Source organism: Bombina bombina, chromosome 5 (genome assembly GCF_027579735.1).
Source record: "Bombina bombina isolate aBomBom1 chromosome 5, aBomBom1.pri, whole genome shotgun sequence".
NCBI lineage: Eukaryota > Metazoa > Chordata > Amphibia > Anura > Bombinatoridae > Bombina > Bombina bombina.
This window is the reverse complement of record NC_069503.1, coordinates 122,929,350-122,957,349: the sequence shown is the minus strand read 5'-3', so window position 1 is coordinate 122,957,349 and position 28,000 is coordinate 122,929,350. Positions and strand designations below refer to the sequence as shown.

Here is a 28,000-nt window from a genome sequence, read left to right as displayed (position 1 = left end):
TTCCTAGCCTGTATTAAGGTATCAATAACTGGCTCAGAAAACCCACGTTTTGATAAAATCAAGCGTTCAATTTCCAAGCAGTCAGCTTCAGAGAAGTTAGATTTTGATGTTTGAATGGACCCTGGATCAGAAGGTCCTGTTTCAGAGGTAGAGACCAAGGCGGACAGGATGACATGTCCACTAGATCTGCATACCAAGTCCTGCGTGGCCATGCAGGTGCTATTAGAATCACTGATGCTCTCTCCTGCTTGATTCTGGCAATCAATCGAGGAAGCATCGGGAAGGGTGGAAACACATAAGCCATCCCGAAGGTCCAAGGTGCTGTCAAAGCATCTATCAGAACCGCTCCCAGATCCCTGGATCTGGACCCGTAGCGAGGAAGCTTGGTGTTCTGACGAGACGCCATGAGATCTATCTCTGGTTTGCCCCAACGTCGAAGTATCTGGGCAAAGACCTCCGGATGAAGTTCCCACTCCCCCGGATGAAAAGTCTGACGACTTAAGAAATCCGCCTCCCAGTTCTCCACTCCCGGGATGTGGATTGCAGACAGATGGCAAGAGTGAGACTCTGCCCAGCGAATTATCTTTGATACTTCCATCATTGCTAGGGAGCTTCTTGTCCCTCCCTGATGGTTGATGTAAGCTACAGTCGTGATGTTGTCCGACTGAAACCTGATGAACCCCCGAGTTGTTAACTGGGGCCAAGCCAGAAGGGCATTGAGAACTGCTCTCAATTCCAGAATGTTTATTGGAAGGAGACTCTCCTCCTGATTCCATAGTCCCTGAGCCTTCAGAGAATTCCAGACAGCGCCCCAACCTAGTAGGCTGGCGTCTGTTGTTACAATTGACCAGTCTGGCCTGCTGAATGGCATCCCCCTGGACAGGTGTGGCCGATAAAGCCACCATAGAAGAGAGTTTCTGGTCTCTTGATTCAGATTCAGAGTGGGGGACAAATCTGAGTAATCCCCATTCCACTGACTTAGCATGCACAATTGCAGCAGTCTGAGATGTAGGCGTGCAAAAGGTACTACGTCCATTGCCGCTACCATTAAGCCGATCACCTCCATGCATTGAGCTACTGACGGGTGTTGAATGGAATGAAGGACCCGGCATGCATTTTGAAGCTTTGTTAACCTGTCTTCTGTCAGGTAAATCTTCATTTCTACAGAATCTATCAGAGTCCCCAAGAAGGGAACTCTTGTGAGTGGAAAGAGAGAACTCTTCTTTTCGTTCACCTTCCATCCATGCGACCTTAGAAATGCCAGTACTAACTCTGTATGAGACTTGGCAGTTTGAAAGCTTGAAGCTTGTATCAGAATGTCGTCTAGGTACGGAGCTACCGAAATTCCTCGCGGTCTTAGTACAGCCAGAAGAGTACCCAGAACCTTTGTGAAGATTCTTGGAGCCGTAGCCAGTCCGAATGGAACAGCTACAAACTGGTAATGCCTGTCTAGAAAGGCAAACCTTAGATACCGGTAATGATTTCTGTGAATCGGTATGTGAAGGTAAGCATCCTTTAAATCCACTGTGGTCATGTACTGACCCTCTTGGATCATGGGCAAAATTGTTCGAATCGTTTCCATCTTGAACGATGGAACTCTTAGGAATTTGTTTAGGATCTTTAAATCCAAGATTTGCCTGAAAGTTCCCTCTTTTTTGGGAACTACAAACAGATTTGAGTAAAACCCTTGTCCTCGTTCCGACCGCGGAACTGGATGGATCACTCCCATTAATAAAAGATCTTGTACGCAGCGTAGGAACGCTGCTTTCTTTATTTGGTTTGTTGATAACCTTGACAGATGAAATCTCCCTCTTGGGGGAGAGGATTTGAAGTCCAGAAGGTATCCCTGAGATATGATCTCTAACGCCCAGGGATCCTGAACATCTCTTGCCCAAGCCTGGGCGAAGAGAGAAAGTCTGCCCCCTACTAGATCCGGTCCCGGATCGGGGGCCCTCGATTCATGCTGTCTTAGGGGCAGCAGCAGGTTTCCTGGCCTGCTTGCCCTTGTTCCAGGACTGGTTAGGTTTCCAGCCTTGTCTGTAGCGAGCAACAGCTCCTTCCTGTTTTGGTGCAGAGGAGGTTGATGCTGTTCCAGCTTTGAAATTACGAAAGGAACGAAAATTAGACTGTCTAGCCCTAGGTTTGGCTTTGTCCTGAGGCAGGGCATGGCCTTTACCTCCTGTAATGTCAGCGATAATCTCCTTCAACCCGGGCCCGAACAAGGTTTGCCCCTTGAAAGGTATATTAAGCAATTTAGATTTAGAAGTAACATCAGCTGACCAGGATTTTAGCCACAGTGCTCTGCGTGCCTGAATGGCGAATCCGGAATTCTTAGCCGTAAGTTTAGTTAAATGTACTACGGCATCTGAAATAAATGAGTTAGCTAACTTAAGGGCTTTAAGTTTGTCTGTAATCTCATCTAGTGTAGATGATTGAAGTGTCTCTTCCAGAGACTCAAACCAAAATGCTGCTGCAGCCGTGACAGGCGCAATACATGCAAGAGGTTGCAATATAAAACCTTGTTGAACAAACATTTTCTTAAGGTAACCCTCTAATTTTTTATCCATTGGATCTGAAAAGGCACAGCTATCCTCCACCGGGATAGTGGTACGCTTAGCTAAAGTAGAAACTGCTCCCTCCACCTTAGGGACCGTTTGCCATAAGTCCCGTGTGGTGGCGTCTATTGGAAACATTTTTCTAAATATCGGAGGGGGTGAGAACGGTACACCGGGCCTATCCCACTCCTTAGTAACAATTTCAGTAAGTCTCTTAGGTATAGGAAAAACATCAGTACTCGCCGGTACCGCAAAATATTTATCCAACCTACACATTTTCTCTGGTATTGCAACTGTGTTACAATCATTCAGAGCCGCTAACACCTCCCCTAGTAATACACGGAGGTTTTCCAGCTTAAATTTAAAGTTTGAAATATCTGAGTCCAATCTATTTGGATCAGAACCGTCACCCACAGAATGAAGTTCTCCGTCCTCATGTTCTGCCGCTTGTGACGCAGTGTCTGACATGGCCCTAATATTATCAGCGCACTCTGTTCTCACCCCAGAGTGATCACGCTTGCCTCTAAGTTCTGGTAATTTAGCCAAAACTTCAGTCATAACAGTAGCCATATCCTGTAATGTGATTTGAAATGGCCGCCCAGATGTACTCGGCGCTACAATATCACGCACCTCCCGAGCGGGAGATGTAGGTACTGACACGTGAGGCGAGTTAGTCGGCATAACTCTCCCCTCGTTGTCTGGTGAAATATGTTCAATTTGTACAGATTGACTTTTATTTAAAGTAGCATCAATACAGTTAGTACATAAATTTCTATTGGGCTCCACTTTGGCATTAGCACATATAGTACATGTATCTTCCTCTGAATCAGACATGTTTAACACACTAGCAATTAACTAGCAACTTGGAAATGCTTTTTTAAGTAATTTACAATAATATGAAAACGAACTGTGCCTATAAGAAGCACAGAAAAAATTATGACAGTTGAAAATAATTAAGTTATAGCATCAAATCTTTGTAAGAAATAAACAATTTTAGCAAAGGATTGTTCCCATTAGCAAGGATAACTAACCCTGGCAGCAGAAAAAATACACAAACAAACGTTTTTTATCACAGTCAACTACACTCTTCACAGCTCTGCTGTGATGATTACCTCCCTCAAAAAAGGCTTTGGAGATCCCTGAGTTCTGTAGATGAACCGGATCATGCAGGAAGAAAATGAACCTCTGACTGAGTTTTTTGATGCGTAGTAAAAGCGCCAAAAATGGCCCCTCCCCCTCACACATAACAGTGAGAGAGATCAGTGAACTGCTTTAAATTAAACAAAACTATTGCCAAGTGGAAAAAAATAGTGCCCAAACATTTTTTCACCCAGTACCTCAGAGAAATAAACGTTTTTACATGCCAGCAAAAAAACGTTTAACCTCAATAAATTAATTGTTATTTAAAACCTATTGCAAGTCCCTGCAAATTAGGTTAAGTCTATGCATACAGTATAAATCCAGTGAAGTACCATCCCCCAGAATACTGAAGTGTAAAATATACATACATGACAGCCTGATACCAGCTACATCTACTGCATTTAAGGCTGAGTTTACATTATAACGGTATGGCAGGATTTTCTCATCAATTCCATGTCAGAAAATAACAAACTGCTACATACCTCTTTGCAGATTAATCTGCCCGCTGTCCCCTGATCTGAAGTTTACCTCTCCTCAGATGGCCGAGAAACAGCAATATGATCTTAACTACTCCGGCTAAAATCATAGAAAAAACTCCGGTAGATTCTTCTTCAAATTCTACCAGAGAATGAATAACACACTCCGGTGCTATTATAAAATAACAAACTTTTGATTGAAGTTAATAAACTAATTAAATCACCACAGTCCTCTCACACATCCTATCTATTCGTTGGGTGCAAGAGAATGACTGGAGGTGACGTAGAGGGGAGGAGCTATATAGCAGCTCTGCTGGGTGAATCCTCTTGCACTTCCTGTAGGGGAGGAGATAATATCCCAGAAGTAATGATGACCCGTGGACTGACCACACTTAACAGGAGAAAGAAAGAACAGAGTAAACCTACTCTGGCTTTCTATACCATAGGCAGCAAATATGTTAGGAAAACGCAGCAAGACCCACCTTACAAGTTCCTAACTGCTATAAAGCCACCACTGCCCTACTGAAGAGACTAACCTGGAGTACAGCTATACCCAAAAAACTTGCTTGAAGCAAAATAAATCCAGTTTTTTTCAAACAGAACTTCACCTCCTCCATTGACAGAGGCAAAGAGAATGACTGGGGGTTATGGGTAAGGGAAGTGACACTTAACAGCTTTGCTGTGGAGCTCTGTGCCTCCTCTTGCTGGCAAGGAGTGATATTCCCACTAGTAATTGAGGACGTTGTGGACTCACCAAATTTTAGGAAAGAAAAACACTGCACTGGAAAGGAAGGCTTGGGAGAATACATGCTATGACTGTTACCTGCCTAAAAATATGTTATAATCATTTTGCAACTGTAAGCCTAATATTATGCTAAACATTTCCAAATAAACTGCCCACTTGTTTTCAAAAATATAATGTTTACTGTCAATTTACGTTTATTAGGACTATGTAACTTTATTGTTCATATCAGGATTGTTTAGTGCATACATTAAAAGGACATTACAGTGCAAAACTTACAATCACTAATGTCTTATTCTCGCACTAATTGTCATGAAACTGCGTTTAACTCCAACAAAAGATTTTTACTATTTTCCTCTATTTTATGTTAATGTTATATAAATAAAATTACTGCTATTTAAAAAAGTTTGGGCGTGTTCCCTTCTTTCTCTTTATATGTAAATCTAGCACTATTTATTCTACTCACTCAAGTCCTGATCCATTCTGGTAAAGGGCAGCACATCAGGTTCTGCTGGAATAAGATGATCCACACTGGTTTGATAGTCTGAAAAGAAATTCAAGATTATAGTTTGAATAAAACAAATGGTAGCATAAAGTAAATAAAATAACAACAACAAAAAAAAGACTATAGAGTGTCTATACTCATCTTATCAACATGAGTTAAATTAATAGATTCAAGCATCAGTGGTCGAGTTTCCATTGGCACTTTCAACTGTTAGACACAGCGTGTTATTGGCCAACGTTTCTTCACCCATTTTACATACTTCCTAATTCCTGCAAGAGTATGCTACTTAGCAACTCAAACAAGATGGTGTAACAGTGTCACAGCCTATAGACTGTATATCTAATTTCAGGACTAGATGACACACACACACAGATTACATCACATTATACAGTACCACAGCCTATGTATATCTAATCACAGGGCTACATGACACACACAGATTACAGCACATTATACAATACCACAGCCTATATATATCTAATCACAGGACTACATGACACACACACAGATTACAGCACATTATACAGTATCACAGCCTATATATATCTAATCACAGGGCTACATGACACACACACACACACACACACAGATTACATCACATTATACAGTACCACAGCCTATGTATATCTAATCACAGGGCTACATGACACACACAGATTACAGCACATTATACAATACCACAGCCTATATATATCTAATCGCAGGACTACATGACACACACACAGATTACAGCACATTATACAGTATCACAGCCTATATATATCTAATCACAGGGCTACATGACACACACACACACACAGATTACATCACATTATACAGTACCACAGCCTATGTATATCTAATCACAGGGCTACATGACACACACAGATTACAGCACATTATACAGTACCACAGCCTATATATATCTAATCACAGGACTACATGACACACACAGATTACAGCACATTATACAGTACCACAACCTATATATATCTAATCACAGGACTACATGACACACACACAGATTACAGCACATTATACAGTACCACAGCCTATATATATCTAGTCACAGGGCTTCATGACACACACACAGATTACAGCACATTATACAATACCACAGCCTATGTATATCTAATCACAGGGCTACATGATAGACACACACAGATTACAGCACTTTATACAGTACCACAGCCTATATATATCTAATCACAGGGCTACATGATAGACACACACAGATTACAGCACTTTATACAGTACCACAGCCTATGTATATCTAATCACAGGGTTACATGACAAACACAGTACATACAGTATATATATATATATATATATATATATATATATATATATATATATATATATATATATATATATATATTTTTATTATCACAGGGCTACATCTATCTATCTATTGGGTACTTGTAAAGCGCAAACTAATCACCCTTGCAGGTCTCAAGTCGCTATGGGAGGGGGGAGAGGGGGACTAAGGGAAGACGATTCAGTCGAAGAGCCAGGTCTTGAGGTCCTTTCTGAAGTTTGTAAGGGAGGTGGATTGTCTGAGGTGCAGCGGGAGGGAGTTCTATGACATTGCTGCCATATAGGAGAAGGATTTTCCTCCAGCTGTTTTTTTCTTGATGCTGGGGATGACTGCGAGTGCTTGGTCGGCAGAGCGGAGTTGTCTGGAGGGGGTGTAGAAATTGACACGGTGGTTGATATATTCAGGACCGATGTTGTGGAGGGCCTTGAATGCATGGGTTAGGAGCTTGAAGGTGATTCTCCTGTTGACGGGGAGCCAGTGTAGGTTCCTTAGGTGTTCGGTGATGTGGTTTTGGCGAGGGATGTCGAGGATGAGTCTGGCCGAGGTGTTCTGGATGCGTTGGAGTCCTTTCTGGAGCTTGACGGTGGACCCAGCGTAGAGTGCATTGCCGTAGTCCAGTCGACTACTGACGAGGGCGTGGGTGACAGATTTTCTAGTTTCGGTGGGGATCCACTTGAAGATTTTTCGCAGTAGGTGGAGTATGTGAAAACAAGTCGAGACGGCGTTGACTTGGCGGTCCATGGAAAGTGATGAGTCGAGGATGACGCCTAGATTTTGTGCGTGGTGTGTTGGAGTTGGAGGGTGTCCGAGGGCTGTGGGCCACCAGGAGTCATCCCATGCAGATTTGGTGGGTCCGAGGAGGAGGATTTCGGTCTTGTCAGTGTTGAGTTTGAGACAGTTGTTGTTCATCCAGGTGGCAATTGCTGTAAGTCCTTCGTGGACATTTTTCTTGGCGGTGGCGGGGTCTCGGGTGAGTGAGATGATTAACTGGGTATCGTCGGCGTAGGAGAAGATATTGAGGTTGTGTTGTCGGACGATGGCGGCGAGGGGGGCCATGTAGATGTTGAAGAGGGTGGGGCTAAGAGAAGAGCCTTGGGGTACGCCGCAGCTGATTGCTGTGAGATTGGAGAAGGGTGGGAGTCTGACTTTCTGGGTTCTGCCGCTGAGGAAGGAGGTGATCCATTCCAGGGCCTTATTGCGGATGCCAGCATCGTGTAGGCGCGTCAGGAGGCTGCTGTGGGCTACAGTGTCGAATGCGGCTGAGAGGTCTAGAAGAATGAGCGCAGCAGTCTCTCCTTGGTCGAGCAGGGTGCGGATGTCGTCTGTGGCAGCGAGGAGGGCGGTCTCGGTGCTACGATTGCTCCTGAAACCGGATTGGGAGGGGTCCAAGATGTGGTTGGTCTCGATGTGGTCAACAAGTTGTGCGTTGATGGCCTTCTCGATTACTTTGGCTGGAAAGGGGAGAAGAGAGATGGGGTGGTAGTTTTTAGGATCTATGGGGTCAGCTGTGGGTTTCTTCAGCAGGGGTTTCAGCTCTGCATGCTTCCAGTCTTCTGGGAAGGTGCCAGTTTTGATGGAGCAGTTTATGGTGAGGCAGAGTTCGTGGGCGAGGGTAGAACCCGCTTTGTTGAATATGTGGTGCGGGCATGGGTCTGAGGGTGCTCCGGAGTGGATAGATTTCATGATTCTGAGTGTGTCCTCTGTGGTGAGGGGGCTCCAGGTAGTGCGTAGAAGGTGGTGGGTGGTGAGTTTGGGTGAGGTGGTGGTGGGTGGGTCGGCGGTGAGTGGTGAGTTCTGGAGCTCAAGGCTGTCATAGATGTTGATGATCTTGCGGTGGAAGTAAGTAGCGATGTTGTCGCAGAGGTCCCGGGAGGGTGGGATGTCATTAGTATCCCTGTTGGGTTTAGAGAATTCCTTGATGACTGTGAACAGCTCTTTGCTGTTGTGGGTTTTGGCATGGATTCTGTCTAGGATAGCGGTTTTCTTTGTGGTTTTGATGAAGTGGTGGAAGGTGGTGACGGCTTGTCCGAGGGGGTCTTGCTGGATCTCCATATTCTCTCTAATCGTCTGCAGTGGCGTTTGGAGTCCTGGAGGGTGGGGGTGAACCAGCTGGCCTTGTTGGTGGGCTGGAGGCAGGATGTTTTCTTGAGGGGGGTGAGGGTATTTGCGCAGTCTGTGATCCAGCGATGTAGGTGGCGGGCGGAGGAGTTGGCATCAGTGGAGGTCACTGGGGGGGACTTGATCAGGGTGGAGTGCAGTTGTTCTTGGCACACACACACACAGATTACAGCACATTATACAGTACCATAGCCTATATATATCTAATCACAGGGCTACATGACACACACACACTGATTACAGCACATTATACAATACCGCAGCCTATATATATCTCTAATCACAGGGCTAGATGACAACACATTACACAGTACCACAGTCTATATATATCTAATCACAGGGCTACATGACACACAGATTACAGTACATTATACAGTAACACAGCCTATATATATATATATCTAATCACAGGGCTACATGACACACACACAGATTACAGTACATTATACAGTAACACAGCCTATATATATCTAATCACAGGGCTACATGACACACACACAGATTACAACACATTACACAGTAGCACAGCCTATATAGGGTGTGGGTAAAAGCCGGATCCTGAGGGATCCATACCTAATTAAGACAAATACACACAAATTTAAGTGTTTTCCATACAAACACATCCAGACACTTCTGGATCCAAAACATTTTACTCAAAAACATTTGGGTCCTTTCAGAACTAGCACTTTCTTTCATGTAATTAGCAAGAGTCCATGAGCTAGTGACGTATGGGATATACATTCCTACCAGGAGGGGCAAAGTTTCCCAAACCTCAAAATGCCTATAAATACACCCCTCACCACACCCACAAATCAGTTTTACAAACTTTGCCTCCTGTGGAGGTGGTGAAGTAAGTTTGTGCTAGATTCTTCATTGATATGCGCTCCGCAGCAGGTTGGAGCCCGGTTTTCCTCTCAGCGTGCAGTGAATGTCAGAGGGATGTGAAGAGAGTATTGCCTATTTGAATTCAATGATCTCCTTCTACGGGGTCTATTTCATAGGTTCTCTGTTATCGGTCGTAGAGATTCATCTCTTACCTCCCTTTTCAGATCGACGATATACTCTTATATATACCATTACCTCTACTGATTCTCGTTTCAGTACTGGTTTGGCTTTCTACTACATGTAGATGAGTGTCCTGGGGTAAGTAAGTCTTATTTTTTGTGACACTCTAAGCTATGGTTGGGCACTTTTTTATAAAGTTCTAAATATATGTGTTTAAACATTTATTTGCCTTGATTCAGGATGTTCAACGTTCCTTATTTCAGACAGTCAGTTTCATATTTGGGATAATGCATATGAATAAATCATTTTTTTCTTACCTTAAAAATTTGACTTTTTTCCTGTGGGCTGTTAGGCTCGCGGGGGCTGAAAATGCTTCATTTTATTGCGTCATTCTTGGCGCGGACTTTCTTGGCGCAAAATTTTTTTGGCATTTCCGGCGTCATACGTGTCGCCGGAAGTTGCGTCATTTTTTTGACGTTTTTGCGCCAAAAAATGTTGGCGTTACCGGATGTGGCGCCATTTTTGGCGCCAAAAGCATTTAGGCGCCAAATAATGTGGGCGGCTTTTTTGGCGCTAAAAAATTTGAGCGTCATTGTTGTCTCCACAATATTTAAGTCTCATTATTTATTGCTTCTGGTTGCTAGAAGCTTGTTCATTGTCATTTTTTTCCCATTCCTGAAACTGTCATTTAAGGAATTTGATCAATTTTGCTTTATATGTTGTTTTTTTCTATTACATATTGCAAGATGTCTCAGATTGTCCCTGAATCAGAAGCCACTTCTGGAAAAATGCTTAACTGAGTTTCAGTTCTACCAAAGCTAAGTTCATTTATTTTAAATGTTATAAATGTTTATCTTTAGCTATGGTTTGTAATAAGGTATTATGATATACTTTTACATGCAGAATCCATTAGTGTTTATGCTTTATATATTTCCATTCTTAATTTTATGTACAAGAAATATTTAGAAGATTTATAAGAAATATTTTCCGATTCTATTTTAAAGGCTTTGTCTGACTTCGTGCCTTCTAATAAAAATTTTAGGTCTTTTTCACTTCTTTTTTAATTATTGAAGTTTCAAATGACCAACAACATACTGATTTATCCTTCTCTGATGATGTTTTTTCTCTTTCAGAAATTTTCTTCATCAGATATTGACACTAACAAATCTACTTTTTTATTATTTTTCTATTATTAAAGTACATTTGTTCTTTGTTGAAAAGGTGTTGATTATTTTGGATATTAAGGTAACTAGTTCTTTAAGACTAGCTGACACTATTTCTGCCTATTTATTTCTTCTGTGTTTTCAGAGGTTTTTCTTTCCAATTCCCCATTCTAGGGAATGGAATAGGCTGAGAATTGTCTTGTATTCCTTTCTCAAAGGTTTTAAACTATATTCTTTGCCAGCAGTTAAATTCAATTTGGAGGGTTCTCCAATTTATTGGGGCTATCTCTACTTCTACTAATTATGCTATTGTTTCTATAGCAAAATAGTATTTATTTTCCTTTAGATAGTTGTATCTTATTTATGGAAAATTATTTAGTTTCAGGTACTTTTCTTGGTCCTGTGATTTATTTGGATATTGCAATTGCTTCATTGTTTCTGTTTACTTTAAGATCAAGTATCAGATTATGATTTATTTTAGCATTGTTAAAAGACAACATTTACTAGACTAGGTGCTGTTGCATTTGTCTTGTTGTTTTGCATTTATTGATTATGCAAGTCCTCTGTATTAACTGGTCCTTTAAACTGGACTATCATGCTAATAAATTCATTTGTGTCTTCATTTTATTGAATATTTTCGCAAATGAGAGTTAATCTATGTCTTTAGCTATTTTAGCTAGAAGAATTTTGTTCTAAGATAATCAATTATTTGTTTTATAATTGGATTAAATTCTTAACTGTTACTCTGGGCTTCAAGATTGAGTTCTAAGACTAAAACTTTAAGCTTATACTAGTTTAGTTGTTGCTATTAAGGAACGAATTCCTGAGTTCTTTCCCAAGTAACATGTTTGTATTGGGGTTCGAAATCAGCTCCCTAATATTGCGATGTACGTGCCGTATTCCAGCTTGGCTGGTAAGAGGCAGGTTAAGACTTCTTTGAAATTTATTTGGTTCTATTTTGTCCAAATTTCTTTGATTTTATTCCAGTAAGGCTAACACTTTCTTTAAGTGTGTTTCTGTCCTATATATTTTGGGTACTGTTGAAACATGGCTGGGCACCCATGGGGTTCAAGCGCTGCTCAGACCTGGAATCTTCTGGGGTATTTCTTCCAGGAACCGGGTTTTATTCAAACTATTTTGCCTTTTTATGGTCATTGATAGCATTATTTGTTTTCATTAGATACAATAAATGCATATTTTCATTTTTCTGTTTTCATTCAGATTATTTTCTGAGGATGCGGAATCTCATATGATTCACTTGCTCTTCAGGACATAGTTAGAGGATCTTTTTTTCGTAAGCTCTTGATTCCTCACACAAGGGTCACCTTTTTTAGGTTTCCAGAAAGTTTGTGTCACTGTCTTTGTCTCTATCAGACAAGGGATAATTCTATTGGGTTCCGTCTGTCGGTACCTTATGTCTCTATTATTTCCTTCAGTTGCTATATATGCATAGAAGTTTTAGGTCTTATGGCCACGGCATTGGATTCAATTCCCTTTGCTCATTTTCACTAGAAAGAACCTTTCCAGTCTTTTATGAGTGTTGTTTCTTCTAGAATATGGTTGGAGGATCAATTTACCAAAAAGTTTGTTGATTCCTCAGACAAGGGTAACCTTTTTAGGTTTCCTGATAGATTCAGTGTCCTTGACTCTGTCTGACGGACAAGAGACGTCTGAAATTGGTTTCAGCTTGTCGAAACCTTCAGTCTCAATCTTTCCCTTCGGTAGCCTTATGCATGGAAATTCTAGGTCTTATGACTGCTGCATTGGACGCGGTTCCCTTTGCTCGTTTTCACATGCGACCTCTTCAGCTCTGTATGCTGAACCAGTGGTGCAGGGATTATACAAAGATATCTCAATTAATATATTTAAAACGATTGTTCGACACTTTCTGACATGGTGGACAGACCACAATCGTTTAATTCAGGGGGCTTCTTTTGTTCTTCCAACCTGGACTGAGATTTCAACAGATGCAAGTCTGACAGGTTGGGGAGCTGTTTGGGGGTCTCTGACAGCACAAGGGGTTTGGGAATCTCAGGAGGTGAGATTACCAATCAATATTTTGGAACTCCGTGCAATTTTCAGAGCTCTTCAGTCATGGTCTCTTCTAAAGAGAGAGTCGTTCATTTGTTTTCAGACGGACAATGTCACAACTGTGGCATATGTCAATCATCAAGGAGGGACTCACAGTCCTCTGGCTATGAAAGAAGTATCTCGAATTCTGGTTTGGGCGGAATCCAGCTCCTGTCTAATTTCTGTGGTTCATATCCCAGGTATAGACAATTGGGAAGCGGATTATCTCAGTCACCAAATGTTACATCCGGGCGAATGGTCTCTTCACCCAGAGGTATTTCTTCAGATTGTTCAAATGTGGGGACTTCCAGAAATAGATCTTATGGCTTCTCATCTAAACAAGAAGCTTCCCAGGTATCTGTCCAGATCCAGGGGTTCTCAGGTGGAGGCAGTGGATGCATTGTCACTTCCTTGGAAGTATCATCCTGCCTATATCTTTCCACCTCTAGTTCTTCTTCCAAGAGTAATTTCCAAGATTCTAAGGTTTGCTCGTCTGTTCTGCTGGTGGTTCCAGCATGGCCTCACAGGTTTTGGTATGCGGATCTTGTCCGGATGGCCACTTGCCAACCATGGACTCTTCCGTTAAGACCAGACCTTCTATCACAAGGTCCTTTTTTCCATCAGGATCTCAAATCCTTAAATTTGAAGGTATAGAGATTGAACGCTTGATTCTCAGTCATAGAGGTTTCTCTGACTCTCTGATTAATACTATGTTACAGGCTCGTAAATCTGTATCTAGGAAGATATATTATCGAGTCTGGAAGTTTTACATTTCTTGGTGTTTTTCTCACCATTTTTCTTGGCATTCTTTTAGAATTCCTAGACTTTTACAGTTTCTTCAGGATGGTTTGGATAAAGGTTTGTCTGCAAGTTCCTTGAAGGACAAATCTCTGCTCTTTCTGTTCTTTTTCACAAAAAGATTACTAGTCTTCCTGTTATTCATTGTTTTGTACAAGCTTTGGTTCGTATAAAGCCTGTTATTAAGTCAATTTCTCCTCCTTGGAGTTTGAATTTGGTTCTGGGGGCTCTTCAAGCTCCTCCGTTTGAACCTATGCATTTGCTGGACATTAAATTACTTTCTTGGAAAGTTTTTGTTTCTTTTGGCCATCTCTTCTGCTAGAAGAGTTTCTGATTTATCTGCTCTTTCTTGTGAGTCTCCTTTTCTGATTTTTCATCAGGATAAGGCGGTGTTGCGAACTTCTTTTCAATTTTTTCCTAAGGTTGTGCATTCTAACAACATTAGTAGAGAAATTGTGGTTCCTTCATTGTGTCCTAATTCTAAGAATCCTAAGGAAAGATCATTGCATTCTTTGGATGTAGTTAGAGCTTTGAAATATTATGTTGAAGCTACTAAAATTTTCCGAAAAACTTCTAGTCTATTTTGTTATCTTTTCCGGTTCTAGGAAAGGTCAGAAGGCCTCTGCCATTTCTTTGGCGTCTTGGTTAAAGTCTTTGATTCATCATGCTTATGTCGAGTCGGGTAAAACTCCGCCTCAAAGGATTACAGCTCATTCTACTAGGTCAGTTTCTACTTCCTGGGCATTTAGGAATGAAGCTTCGGGTGATCAGATTTGCAAAGCAGCAACTTGGTCTTCTTTGCATATTTTTTCTAAATTCTACCATTTTGATGTGTTTTCTTCTTCTGAAGCAGTTTTTGGTAGAAAAGTACTTCAGGCAGCTGTTTCAGTATGATTCTTCTGCTTATAATTTCAGTTTTTTTCATTATAAGATTTAAACTTTATTTTGGGTGTGGATTATTTTCAGCGGAATTGGCTGTCTTTATTTTATCCCTCCCTCTCTAGTGACTCTTGCGTGGAAGATCCACATCTTGGGTATTCATTATCCCATACGTCACTAGCTCATGGACTCTTGCTAATTACATGAAAGAAAACATAATTTATGTAAGAACTTACCTGATAAATTAATTTCTTTCATATTAGCAAGAGTCCATGAGGCCCACCCTTTTTTGTGGTGGTTATGATTTTTTTGTATAAAGCACAATTATTCCAATTCCTTATTTTTTATGCTTTCGCACTTTTGTCTTATCACCCCACTTCTTGGCTATGCGTTAAACTGATTTGTGGGTGTGGTGAGGGGTGTATTTATAGGCATTTTGAGGTTTGGGAAACTTTGCCCCTCCTGGTAGGAATGTATATCCCATACGTCACTAGCTCATGGACTCTTGCTAATATGAAAGAAATTAATTTATCAGGTAAGTTCTTACATAAATTATGTGTTTTTACAGAAAAACAGCCGGATCCTGCCGGATCCATGCCTAATTTAAACAAATATACACAAATATAATTTTTTTCCACACAAACATATCCAGACACTTTTGGATCCAACAACATTTTATTGCAAAACATTTGGGTCCTTTCAGAACCAGCACTTTTTACAGAAAAACAGCCGGATCCTGCCGGATCCATGCCTAATTTAGACAAATACACACAAATGTAATTGTTTTCCACACAAACATATCCAGACACTTCTGTATGCAACAACATTTTACTCAAAAACATTTGGGTCCTTTCAGAACTAGCACTTTTTTACAGAAAAACAGCCGAATCCTAATGGATCCATGCCTAATTTAGACAGATACACACACACACATTTAAGTGTTTTCCACACAAACACATCCAGATACTTCTGTATGCAACAACATTTTACTCAAAAAAATCTGGGTCCTTTCAGAACCAGCACTTTTTTACAGAAAAAACTGCCGGATCCTGCCGGATCCATGCCTAATTTAGACAGATACACACACATTTAAGTGTTTTCCACACAAACACATTCAGACACTTCTGGATCTATCAATATTTTGCACAAAAACATTTGGGTCCTTTCAGAAACAACACTTTTTTTTACAGAAAAACAGCTGGATCCTACCGGATCCATGCCTAATTTAGACAAATACACACAAATGTAAGTGTTTTCCATACAAACACATCCAGACACTTTTGGATCCAACAACATTTTACTCAAAAACATTTGGGTCCTTTCAGAACCAACACTTTTTTTACAGAAAAACAGCCGGATCCTGCTGAATCCATGCCTAATTTAGACAAATACACACAAATTTAAGTGTTTTCCACAAAACACATTCGGACACTTCTGTATCCAACAACATTTTACTCAAAAACATTTGGGTCCTTTTAGAACCAACAGTTTTGCTGTTTTCCTGTAAAAACTGTTGGTTCTGAAAGGACCTAGATGGATGTGTTTGTGTGGACAAAAATTAAATTTGTGTATATCTGTCTAAATAAGATATGGATATAGTAGGATCAGATTATTTTGTGTAAAAAATGTTTGTTTGTTCTGAAAGGTAAAATAGTGATGGATCAGAAGTATCTGGAGATATTTGTGTGGAAAACACTTACATTTGTGTATATCTGTCTAAATTAGACTCAGATCCGGCAGGATCTGGCTGTTTTTGTGTAAAAAAAGTGTTGGTTCTTAAAAGGACCATATGTTTTTTTGTAAAATATTGCTGGATCCACAAGTTTCTAGATGTATTTGTGTGGAAAACACTTACATTTGTGTATATCTATCTAAATTAGGCATTGATACAGCAGGATCTGTCTGTTTTTCGGAAAAGAAGTGTTGGTTCTGAAAGAACCAAAACGTTTTTGTGTAAAATATTTATGGATCCATAAGTGTCTGGATGTGTTTGTGTGGAAAACAATTAAATTTGTGTGTATCTATTTAAATTAAGCATGGATCTGGCAGGAACCGGCTGTTTTTCTGTAAAAAAGTGTTGATTCTGAAAAGACCCAGATGTTTTTCTGTAAAATGTTGTTGGATACAGAAGTGTCTGGATGTGTTTGTGTGGAAAACACTTAAATTTGTGTGTATCTGTTTAAATTAGGCATGGATCCGGTAGGATCCGACTTTTTTTCTGTAAAAAAAAAGTGTTGATTCTGAAAAGACCCAGATGTTTTTCAGTAAAATGTTGTTGGATACAGAAGTGTCTGGATGTGTTTGTGTGGAAAACACTTAAATTTGTGTGTATCTGTTTAAATTAGGCATGGATCCCGTAGGATCCGACTTTTTTTCTGTAAAAAAGTGCTGGTTCTGAAAGGACACAAATGTTTTGCAGTAAAATGTTGTTGGATACAGAAGTATCTGGAGATATTTGTGTGGAAAACACTTACATTTGTGTATATCTGTCTAAATTAGACACAGATCCGGCAGGATCTGTCTGTTTTTGTGTAAAAAAGTGTTGGTTCTTAAAAGGACCATATGTTTTTTTGTAAAATATTGCTGGATCCACAAGTTTCTAGATGTACTTGTGTGGAAAACACATTTGTGTATATCTGCCTAAATTAGGCATGGATCCGTCAGGATACGGCGGTTTTTCTGTAAAAAATATTATTGGATCCAGAAGTGTCTGGAAGTGTTTGTATAGCAAATATTTAAATTTGAGGATATCTGTCTAAATTAGACATGAATCTGGCAGGATCCGGTTGTTTTGAAGCAAAAAAAAGTATTGGTTCTAAAAGGACACAGATATTTTGGTGTAAAATATTGAAGGATACAGAAGTGTCTGGATGTGTTTGTGTGGAAAACACTTACATTTGTGTATATCTATCTAAATTAGGCATTGATCCAGCAGGATCTGTCTGTTTTTCGGAAAAGAAGTGTTGGTTCTGAAAGAACCAAAACGTTTTTGTGTAAAATATTTATGGATCCATAAGTGTCTGGATGTGTTTGTGTGGAAAACAATTAAATTTGTGTGTATCTATTTAAATTAAGCATGGATCTGGCAGGAACCGGCTGTTTTTCTGTAAAAAAGTGTTGATTCTGAAAAGACCCAGATGTTTTTCTGTAAAATGTTGTTGGATACAGAAGTGTCTGGATGTGTTTGTGTGGAAAACACTTAAATTTGTGTGTATCTGTTTAAATTAGGCATGGATCCGGTAGGATCCGACTTTTTTCTGTAAAAAAGTGCTGGTTCTGAAAGGACACAAATGTTTTGCAGTAAAATGTTGTTGGATACAGAAGTGTCTGGATAGGTTTGTGTGGAAAACAAATGTGTGTATATTTGTCTAAATTAGGCATGGATCCGACAGAATCCGGCTGTTTTTCTGTAAAAAAAGTGCTGGTTCTAAAAGGACCCAAATGTTTGAGTAAATTGTTGTTGGATCCAGAAGAGTCTGGATGTGTTTGTCTGGAAAACAATTACATTTGTGTGTATTTGTCTAAATTAGGCATGGATCCGGCAGGATCCGGCTGTTTTTCTGTAAAAAGTGTTGGTTCTGAAAGGACCCAAATGTTTTGAGTAAAATGTTGTTGGATCCAGAAGTGTCTGGATGTGTTTGTGTGGAAAACAATTAAATTTGTGTGTATCTGTTTAAATTAGGCATGGATCCGGTAGGATCCGACTTTTTTTCTGTAAAAAAGTGCTGGTTCTGAAAGGACACAAATGTTTTGCAGTAAAATGTTGTTGGATACAGAAGTGTCTGGATAGGTTTGTGTGGAAAACAATTACATTTGTGTGTATTTGTCTAAAGTAGGCATGGATCCAGCTTTTTCTCTGTAAAAAAGTGCTGGTTCTGAAAGGACCCAAATGTTTTTGAGTAAAATGTTGTTGGATCCAGTAGTGTCTGGATGTGTTTGTATGGAAAACATTTAAATGTTTGTGTATCTGTCGAAATTAGGCATGGATCCGGCTGTTTTTCTGTAAAAAAGTGTTGGTTCTTAAAGGACCCATATGTTTTTGAGTAAAATGTTGTTGGATCCAGTAGTGTCTGGATGTAATTGTGTGGAAAACACTTAAAATGTGTGTGTATCTGTCGAAATTAGGCATGGATCCGGCAGGATCCGGCTGTTTTTCTGTAAAAAAGTGCTGGTTCTGAAAGGACCCAAATGTTTTGCAATAAAATGTTGTTGGATCCAGAAGTGTCTGGATGTGTTTGTATGGAAAACAATTACATTTGTGTGTATTTGTCTAAAGTAGGCATGGATCCGGCTTTTTCTCTGTAAAAAAGTGCTGGTTCTGAAAGGACCCAGATGTTTTTGAGTAAAATGTTGTTGCATACAGAAGTGTCTGGATATGTTTGTGTGGAAAACAAATTTGTGTATATTTGTCTAAATTAGGCATGGATCCGGTAGGATCCGGCTTTTACCCAAACCTGTATATATATATATCTCTCTATCTAATCACAGGGCTACATGACACACACAGATTACAGCACATTATACAGTACTACAGCCTATATATATATATAACCACAGGGCTACATGACACACACACACACAGATTACAGCACATTATACAGTACTACAGCCTATATATATATAATCACAGGGCTACATGACACACACACACAGATTACAGCACAATATACAGTACCACAGCCTATATATATCTAATCACAGGGCTACATGATACACACACACAGATTACAGCACATTATACAGTAGCACATCCTATATATATCTAATCACAGAACTACATGACACACACACACACAGATTACAGCACAATATACAGTACTACAGCATATATATATATATATATATATATATATATATATATATATATATATATATATAATCACAGGGCTACATGACACACACACACAGATTACAGCACAATATACAGTACCACAGCCTATATATATATCTAATCACAGGACTACATGACACACACAGATTACAGCACATTATACAGTACCACAGCCTATATATATCTAATCACAGGGCTACATGACACACACACACACACACAGATTACAGTACATTATACAGTACCACAGCCTATATATATCTAATCACAGGACTAAATGATATACACACAGATTACAGCACATTATACTGTACCACAGCCTATATATATCTAATCACAGGGCTACATGACACACACACAGATTACAGTACATTATACAGTACCACAGCCTATTATAGCTAATTACAGGGCTACATGACACACACACAGATTACAGCACATTATACAGTACCACAGCCTATATATATCTAATCACAGGGCTACATGACACACACACAGATTACAGCACATTATACAGTACCACAGCCTATATATATCTAATCACAGGGCTACATGACACACACAGATTGCAGCACATTATACAGTACCACAGCATATATATATCTAATTACAGGACTACATGACACACACACAGATTACAGCACATTATACAGTACCGCAGCCTATATATATCTAATCACAGGGCTACATGACACACACATAGATTACAGCACATAATACAGTACCACAGCCTATATATATATATATATCTAATCACAGGGCTACATGACACACACACACACAGATTACAGCACATTATACAGTACCACAGCCTATATATATCTATCTAATTACAGGGCTGCATGACACACACAGGTTACAGCACATTATACAGTACCACAGCCTATATATATCTAATCACAGGGCTACATTATACACACACAGATTACAGCACATTATACAGTACCACAGCCTATATATATCTAATCACAGGGCTACATGACACACACAGATTACAGCACATTATACAGTACCACAGCCTATATATATGTAATCACAGGACTACATGATACACACACACAGATTACAGTACATTATACAGTACTATAGCCTATATATATCTAATCACAGGACTACATGACACACACACAGATTACAGCACATTATACAGTACCACAGCCTATATATATCTAATCACAGGGCTACATGACACACACACAGATTACAGCACATTATACAGTACTACAGCCTATATATATCTAATCACAGGGCTACATGACACACACACACAGATTACAGCACATTATACAGTACCACAGTCTATATATATCTAATCACAGGGCTACATGACACACACACAGATTACAGCACATTATACAGTACCACAACCTATATATATCTAATCACAGGACTACATGACACACACACAGATTACAGCACATTATACAGTACCACAGCCTATATATATCTAATCACAGGACTAAATGACACACACAGACTACAGGACATTATACAGTACCACGGCCTATATATATCTAATCACAGGACTAAATGACACACACACACACAGATTACAGCACATTATACAGTACCACAGCCTATATATATCTAATCACAGGACTACATGACACACACACAGATTACAGCACATTATACAGTACCACAGCCTATATATATCTAATCACAGGACTAAATGACACACACACACAGATTACAGCACATTATACAGTACCAAAGCCTATATATATCTAATCAAAGGACTTCATGACACACACACAGATTACAGCACATTGTACAGTACCACAGCCTATATATATCTAATCACAGGACTACATGACACACACACAGATTACAGCACATTATACAGTACCACAGCCTATATATATCTAATCACAGGACTACATGACACACACACAGATTACAGCACATTATACAGTACCACAGCCTATATATATCTAATCACAGGGCTACATGACACACACAGATTACAACACATTATACAGTACCACAGCCTATATATCTAATCACAGGGCTACATGACACACACAGATTACAACACATTATACAGTACCACAGCCTATATATATCTAATCACAGGGCTACATGACACACACACAGATTACAGCACATTATACAGTACCACAGCATATATATATCTAATCACAGGACTACATGACACACACACAGATTACAGCACATTATACAGTACCACAGCCTATATATATCTAATCACAGGGCTACATGACACACACAGATTACAGCACATTATACAGTACCACAGCCTATATATCTAATCACAGGGCTACATGACACACACAGATTACAACACATTATACAGTACCACAGCCTATATATATCTAATCACAGGGCTACATGACACACACAGATTACAGCACATTATACAGTACCACAGCCTATATATATCTAATCACAGGACTACATGACACACACACATATTACAGCACATTATACAGTACCACAGCCTATATATATCTAATCACAGGGCTACATGACACACACAGATTACAGCACATTATACAGTACCACAGCCTATATATATCTAATCACAGGGCTACATGACACACACACAGATTACAGTACATTATACAGTACCACAGCCTATATATATCTAATCACAGGGCTACATGACACACACACAGATTACAGCACATTATACAGTACCACAACCTATATATATCTAATCACAGGACTACATGACACACACACAGATTACAGCACATTATACAGTACCACAGCCTATATATATCTAATCACAGGGTTACATTACACACACACAGATTACAGCACATTATACAGTACCACAGCCTATATATATCTAATCACAGGACTACATGACACACACAGATTACAGCACATTATACAGTACCACAGCCTATATATATCTAATCACAGGGCTACATGACACACACACAGATTACAGCACATTATACAGTACCACAACCTATATATATCTAATCACATGGCTACATGACACACACAGATTACAGCACATTATACAGTACCACAGCCTATATATATCTAATCACAGGACTACATGACACACACAGATTACAGCACATTATACAGTACCACAGCCTATATATATCTAATCACAGGACTACATGACACACACACACAGATTACAGCACATTATACAGTACCACAGCCTATATATATCTAATCACAGGACTACATGACACACACAGATTACAGCACATTATACAGTACCACAGCCTATATATATCTAATCACAGGGCTACATGACACACACAGATTACAGCACATTATACAGTACCACAGCCTATATATATCTAATCACAGGGCTACATGACACACACAGATTACAGCACATTATACAGTACCACAGCCTATATATATCTAATCACAGGGCTACATGACACACACAGATTACAGCACATTATACAGTACCACAGCCTATATATATCTAATCACAGGACTACATGACACACACAGATTACAGCACATTATACAGTACCACAGCCTATATATATCTAATCACAGGACTACATGACACACACAGATTACAGCACATTATACAGTACCACAGCCTATATATATCTAATCACAGGGCTACATGACACACACAGATTACAGCACATTATACAGTACCACAACCTATATATATCTAATCACAGGACTACATGACACACACAGATTACAGCACATTATACAGTACCACAGCCTATATATATCTAATCACAGGGCTACATGACACACACACAGATTACAGCACATTATACAGTACCACAGCCTATATATATCTAATCACAGGGCTACATGACACACACAGATTACAGCACATTATACAGTACCACAGCCTATATATATCTAATCACAGGACTACATGACACACACAGATTACAGCACATTATACAGTACCACAGCCTATATATATCTAATCACAGGACTACATGACACACACAGATTACTGCACATTATACAGTACCACAGCCTATATATATCTAATCACAGGGCTACATGACACACACACACACAGATTACAGCACATTATACAGTACCACAGCCTATATATATCTAATCACAGGGTTACATGACACACACAGATTACAGCACATTATACAGTACCACAGCCTATATATATCTAATCACAGGACTACATGACACACACACAGATTACAGCACATTATACAGTACCACAACCTATATATATCTAATCACAGGACTACATGACACACACACACAGAGTACAGCACATTATACAGTACTACAGTCTATATATAGCTAATGACTCATGTACTCACTGTTTTGCAGCCTCCAGCCTGTAGTGTACAGGAATTTAGGGTAACACTGAAAAAAACTGCAGGACTACAAATCCCACAATACATAAAGTGAAAGTCATATGTTACAATTCAGCCAATCATAAAAAAAACAGGAGGTGTAATATTTCATTTAGCTTTATTTATATAGTTAAAGTGACAGTGTACAGCGATTTTCTCAAAGGTAGTCCAGCTGCAGACTTGAGCTCCACTCTAGACAGGAAACATGTGACCTCCACTGACTCTAGACAGGAGACATGTGACCTCCACTCAAAAGCTTTTTTTTTTTTTTCATCAACTTTATGGAACAAACAACCTATAGACAATCATTCTGAAAACGAAACATTTTACAGCCTGAGCTTTCTTGTTCTTAATGTTCACTCACAGCATAGTTGCCAAACTGAGTGAGTGGAGCAGTTGAACAGTAGGTCATCAATACTCCAGTAACCCGCTTGCTTGCACTGCTGCAAAGTGTCCCTGGAATTTTTTTTTGAAATGTTGGCAACTATGTCACAGTAGTTTATGCTGATTGTCATTTATAAGGTAACCACTGTGACTGTCACTTATAAGGTAATCACTATGACTGTCACTTATAAGGTAATCACTGTGACTGTCACTTATAAGGTAACCACTGTGACTGTCACTTATAAGGTAATCACTGTGACTGTTACTTATAAGGTAACCACTGTGACTGTCACTTATAAGGTAATCACTGTGACTGTTACTTATAAGGTAACCACTGTGACTGTCACTTATAAGGTAATCACTATGACTGTCACTTATAAGGTAACCACTGTGACTGTCACTTATAAGGTAATCACTATGACTGTCATTTATAAGGTAACCACTGTGACTGTCACTTATAAGGTAATCACTATGACTGTCACTTATAAGGTAATCACTGTGACTGTCACTTATAAGGTAACCACTGTGACTGTCACTTATAAGGTAATCACTGTGACTGTTACTTATAAGGTAACCACTGTGACTGTCACTTATAAGGTAATCACTGTGACTGTTACTTATAAGGTAACCACTGTGACTGTCACTTATAAGGTAATCACTATGACTGTCACTTATAAGGTAATCACTGTGACTGTCACTTATAAGGTAACCACTGTGACTGTCACTTATAAGGTAATCACTGTGACTGTTACTTATAAGGTAACCACTGTGACTGTCACTTATAAGGTAATCACTGTGACTGTTACTTATAAGGTAACCACTGTGAATGAACATTAACCCCTTAATGACAACTGCATACCTCCCAACATTTCAAAATTCAAAAGAGGGACACCCCCCCCCCCAAAAAAAAAATCTGGTGGGCGGGGCTTAAAAAATCATAAGACCAAAGAAATATAAATAAAATTCTAAATAAAGTCATAGATTTTAATACACTTCGGCAGCAAATCAAACACAAGCTCAAACCACTGGCATGGCTATGTGAGCGCTGTATTTAATTAACCTTTGCAGAGACATTGCTAAATATTTTTATCTTAATTGGACATTTAATAATAAATTCTTTAAAACTGCTCTCTGCATTGCCCATTAATAATCTAAATTCTGGCCTTTAACGTCAGCAAAAATGCACAGTAGCACACTACATAGCATACACTTACACATGCAGATACACACAAACTACATAGCATACACTTATACATGCAGATACACACACACACTACATAGTATACACTTACACATGCAGATACACACACACTACATAGCATACACTTATACATGCAGATACACACACACAATACATAGTATACACTTACACATGCAGATACACACACACTACATAGCATACACTTACACATTCAGATACACACACACACACTACATAGCATACACTTATACAGGCAGATACACATACACTACATAGCATACACTTATACATGCAGATACACACACACACACTACATAGTATACACTTATACATGCAGATACACACACACACTACATAGCATACACTTACACATGCAGATACACACACACTACAAAGCATACACTTACACATGCAGATACACACACACTACATAGCATACATTTATACAGGCAGATACACATACACTACATAGCATACACTTATACATGCAGATACACACACACTACATAGCATACACTTATACATGCAGATACACACACACTACATAGCATACACTTACACATGCAGATACACACACACTACATAGCATACACTTATACAGGCAGATACACATACACTACATAGCATACACTTATACATGCAGATACACACACACTACATAGCATACACTTATACATGCAGATACACACACACTACATAGCATGCACTTACACATGCAGATACACACACACTACATAGCATACACTTACACATGCAGATACACACACACTCTACATAGCATACACTTATACATGCAGATACACACACACTACATAGCATACACTTACACATGCAGATACATACACACACTACATAGCTTACACATACACATGCAGATACACACACACTACATAGCATACACTTACACATGCAGATACACACACACACTACATAGCATACACTTATACATGCAGATACACACACACTACATAGCATACACTTATACATGCAGATACACACACATACACTACATAGCATACACTTATACATGCAGATACACACACACTACATCGCATACACTTACACATGCAGATACACACACACACACACTACATAGCATACACTTACACATGCAGATACACACACTACATAGTATACACTTACACATGCAGATACACACACACTACATAGCATACACTTACACATGCAGATACACACACACTACATAGCATACACTTACACATGCAGATACACACACACACTACATAGCATACACTTATACATGCAGATACACACACACTACATAGCATACACTTATACAGGCAGATACACATACACTACATAGCATACACTTATACATGCAGATACACACACACTACATAGCATACACTTATACATGCAGATACACACACACTACATAGCATGCACTTACACATGCAGATACACACACACACTACATAGCATACACTTACACATGCAGATACACACACACTCTACATAGCATACACTTATAGATGCAGATACACACACACTACATAGCATACACTTACACATGCAGATACATACACACACTACATAGCTTACACATACACATGCAGATACACACACACTACATAGCATACACTTACACATGCAGATACACACACACACTACATAGCATACACTTATACATGCAGATACACACACACTACATAGCATACACTTATACATGCAGATACACACACATACACTACATAGCATACACTTATACATGCAGATACACACACACTACATCGCATACACTTACACATGCAGATACACACACACACACACTACATAGCATACACTTACACATGCATATACACACACTACCTAGTATACACTTACACATGCAGATACACACACACTACATAGCATACACTTACACATGCAGATACACACACACTACATAGCATACACTTACACATGCAGATACACACACACTACATAGCATACACTTATACATGCAGATACACACACATACACTACATAGCATACACTTATACATGCAGATACACGCACATATACTTATACATACAGATACACACACACTACATCGCATACACTTACACATGCAGATACACACACACACTACATAGCATACACTTACACATGCAGATACACACACTACAAAGTATACACTTACACATGCAGATACACACACACTACATAGCATACACTTACACATGCAGATACATACACATACACTACATAGCATACACTTATACAGGCAGATACACATACACTACATAGCATACACTTATACATGCAGATACACAAACACTACATAGCATACACTTATACATGCAGATACACACACACTACATAGCATACACTTACACATGCAGATACACACACACTACATAGCATACACTTATACAGGCAGATACACATACACTACATAGCATACACTTATACATGCAGATACACACACACTACATAGCATACACTTATACATGCAGATACACACACACTACATAGCATACACTTACACATGCAGATACACACACACTACATAGCATACACTTACACATGCAGATA

General features: G+C 39.3%; 1 protein-coding gene across 1 annotated transcript in view; it reads right to left on the bottom strand.

Moving 5' to 3' along the window:
- The window catches only part of LOC128660059 (zinc finger protein OZF-like), an 81,159-nt gene extending 57,237 nt beyond the window's left edge, over window positions 1-23,922 (bottom strand). Inside the window, exons 1-2 of the mRNA XM_053713656.1 lie at window positions 23,842-23,922; window positions 5,380-5,457 (exon numbers count right to left, since the gene is read on the bottom strand). Of these exons, the coding sequence (XP_053569631.1) occupies window positions 5,380-5,395 (16 nt within the window). The 5' untranslated portion in view covers window positions 5,396-5,457; window positions 23,842-23,922. The remainder of the gene's footprint in view (window positions 1-5,379; window positions 5,458-23,841) is intronic.
- Between the last annotated feature and the right edge of the window lie 4,078 nt (window positions 23,923-28,000).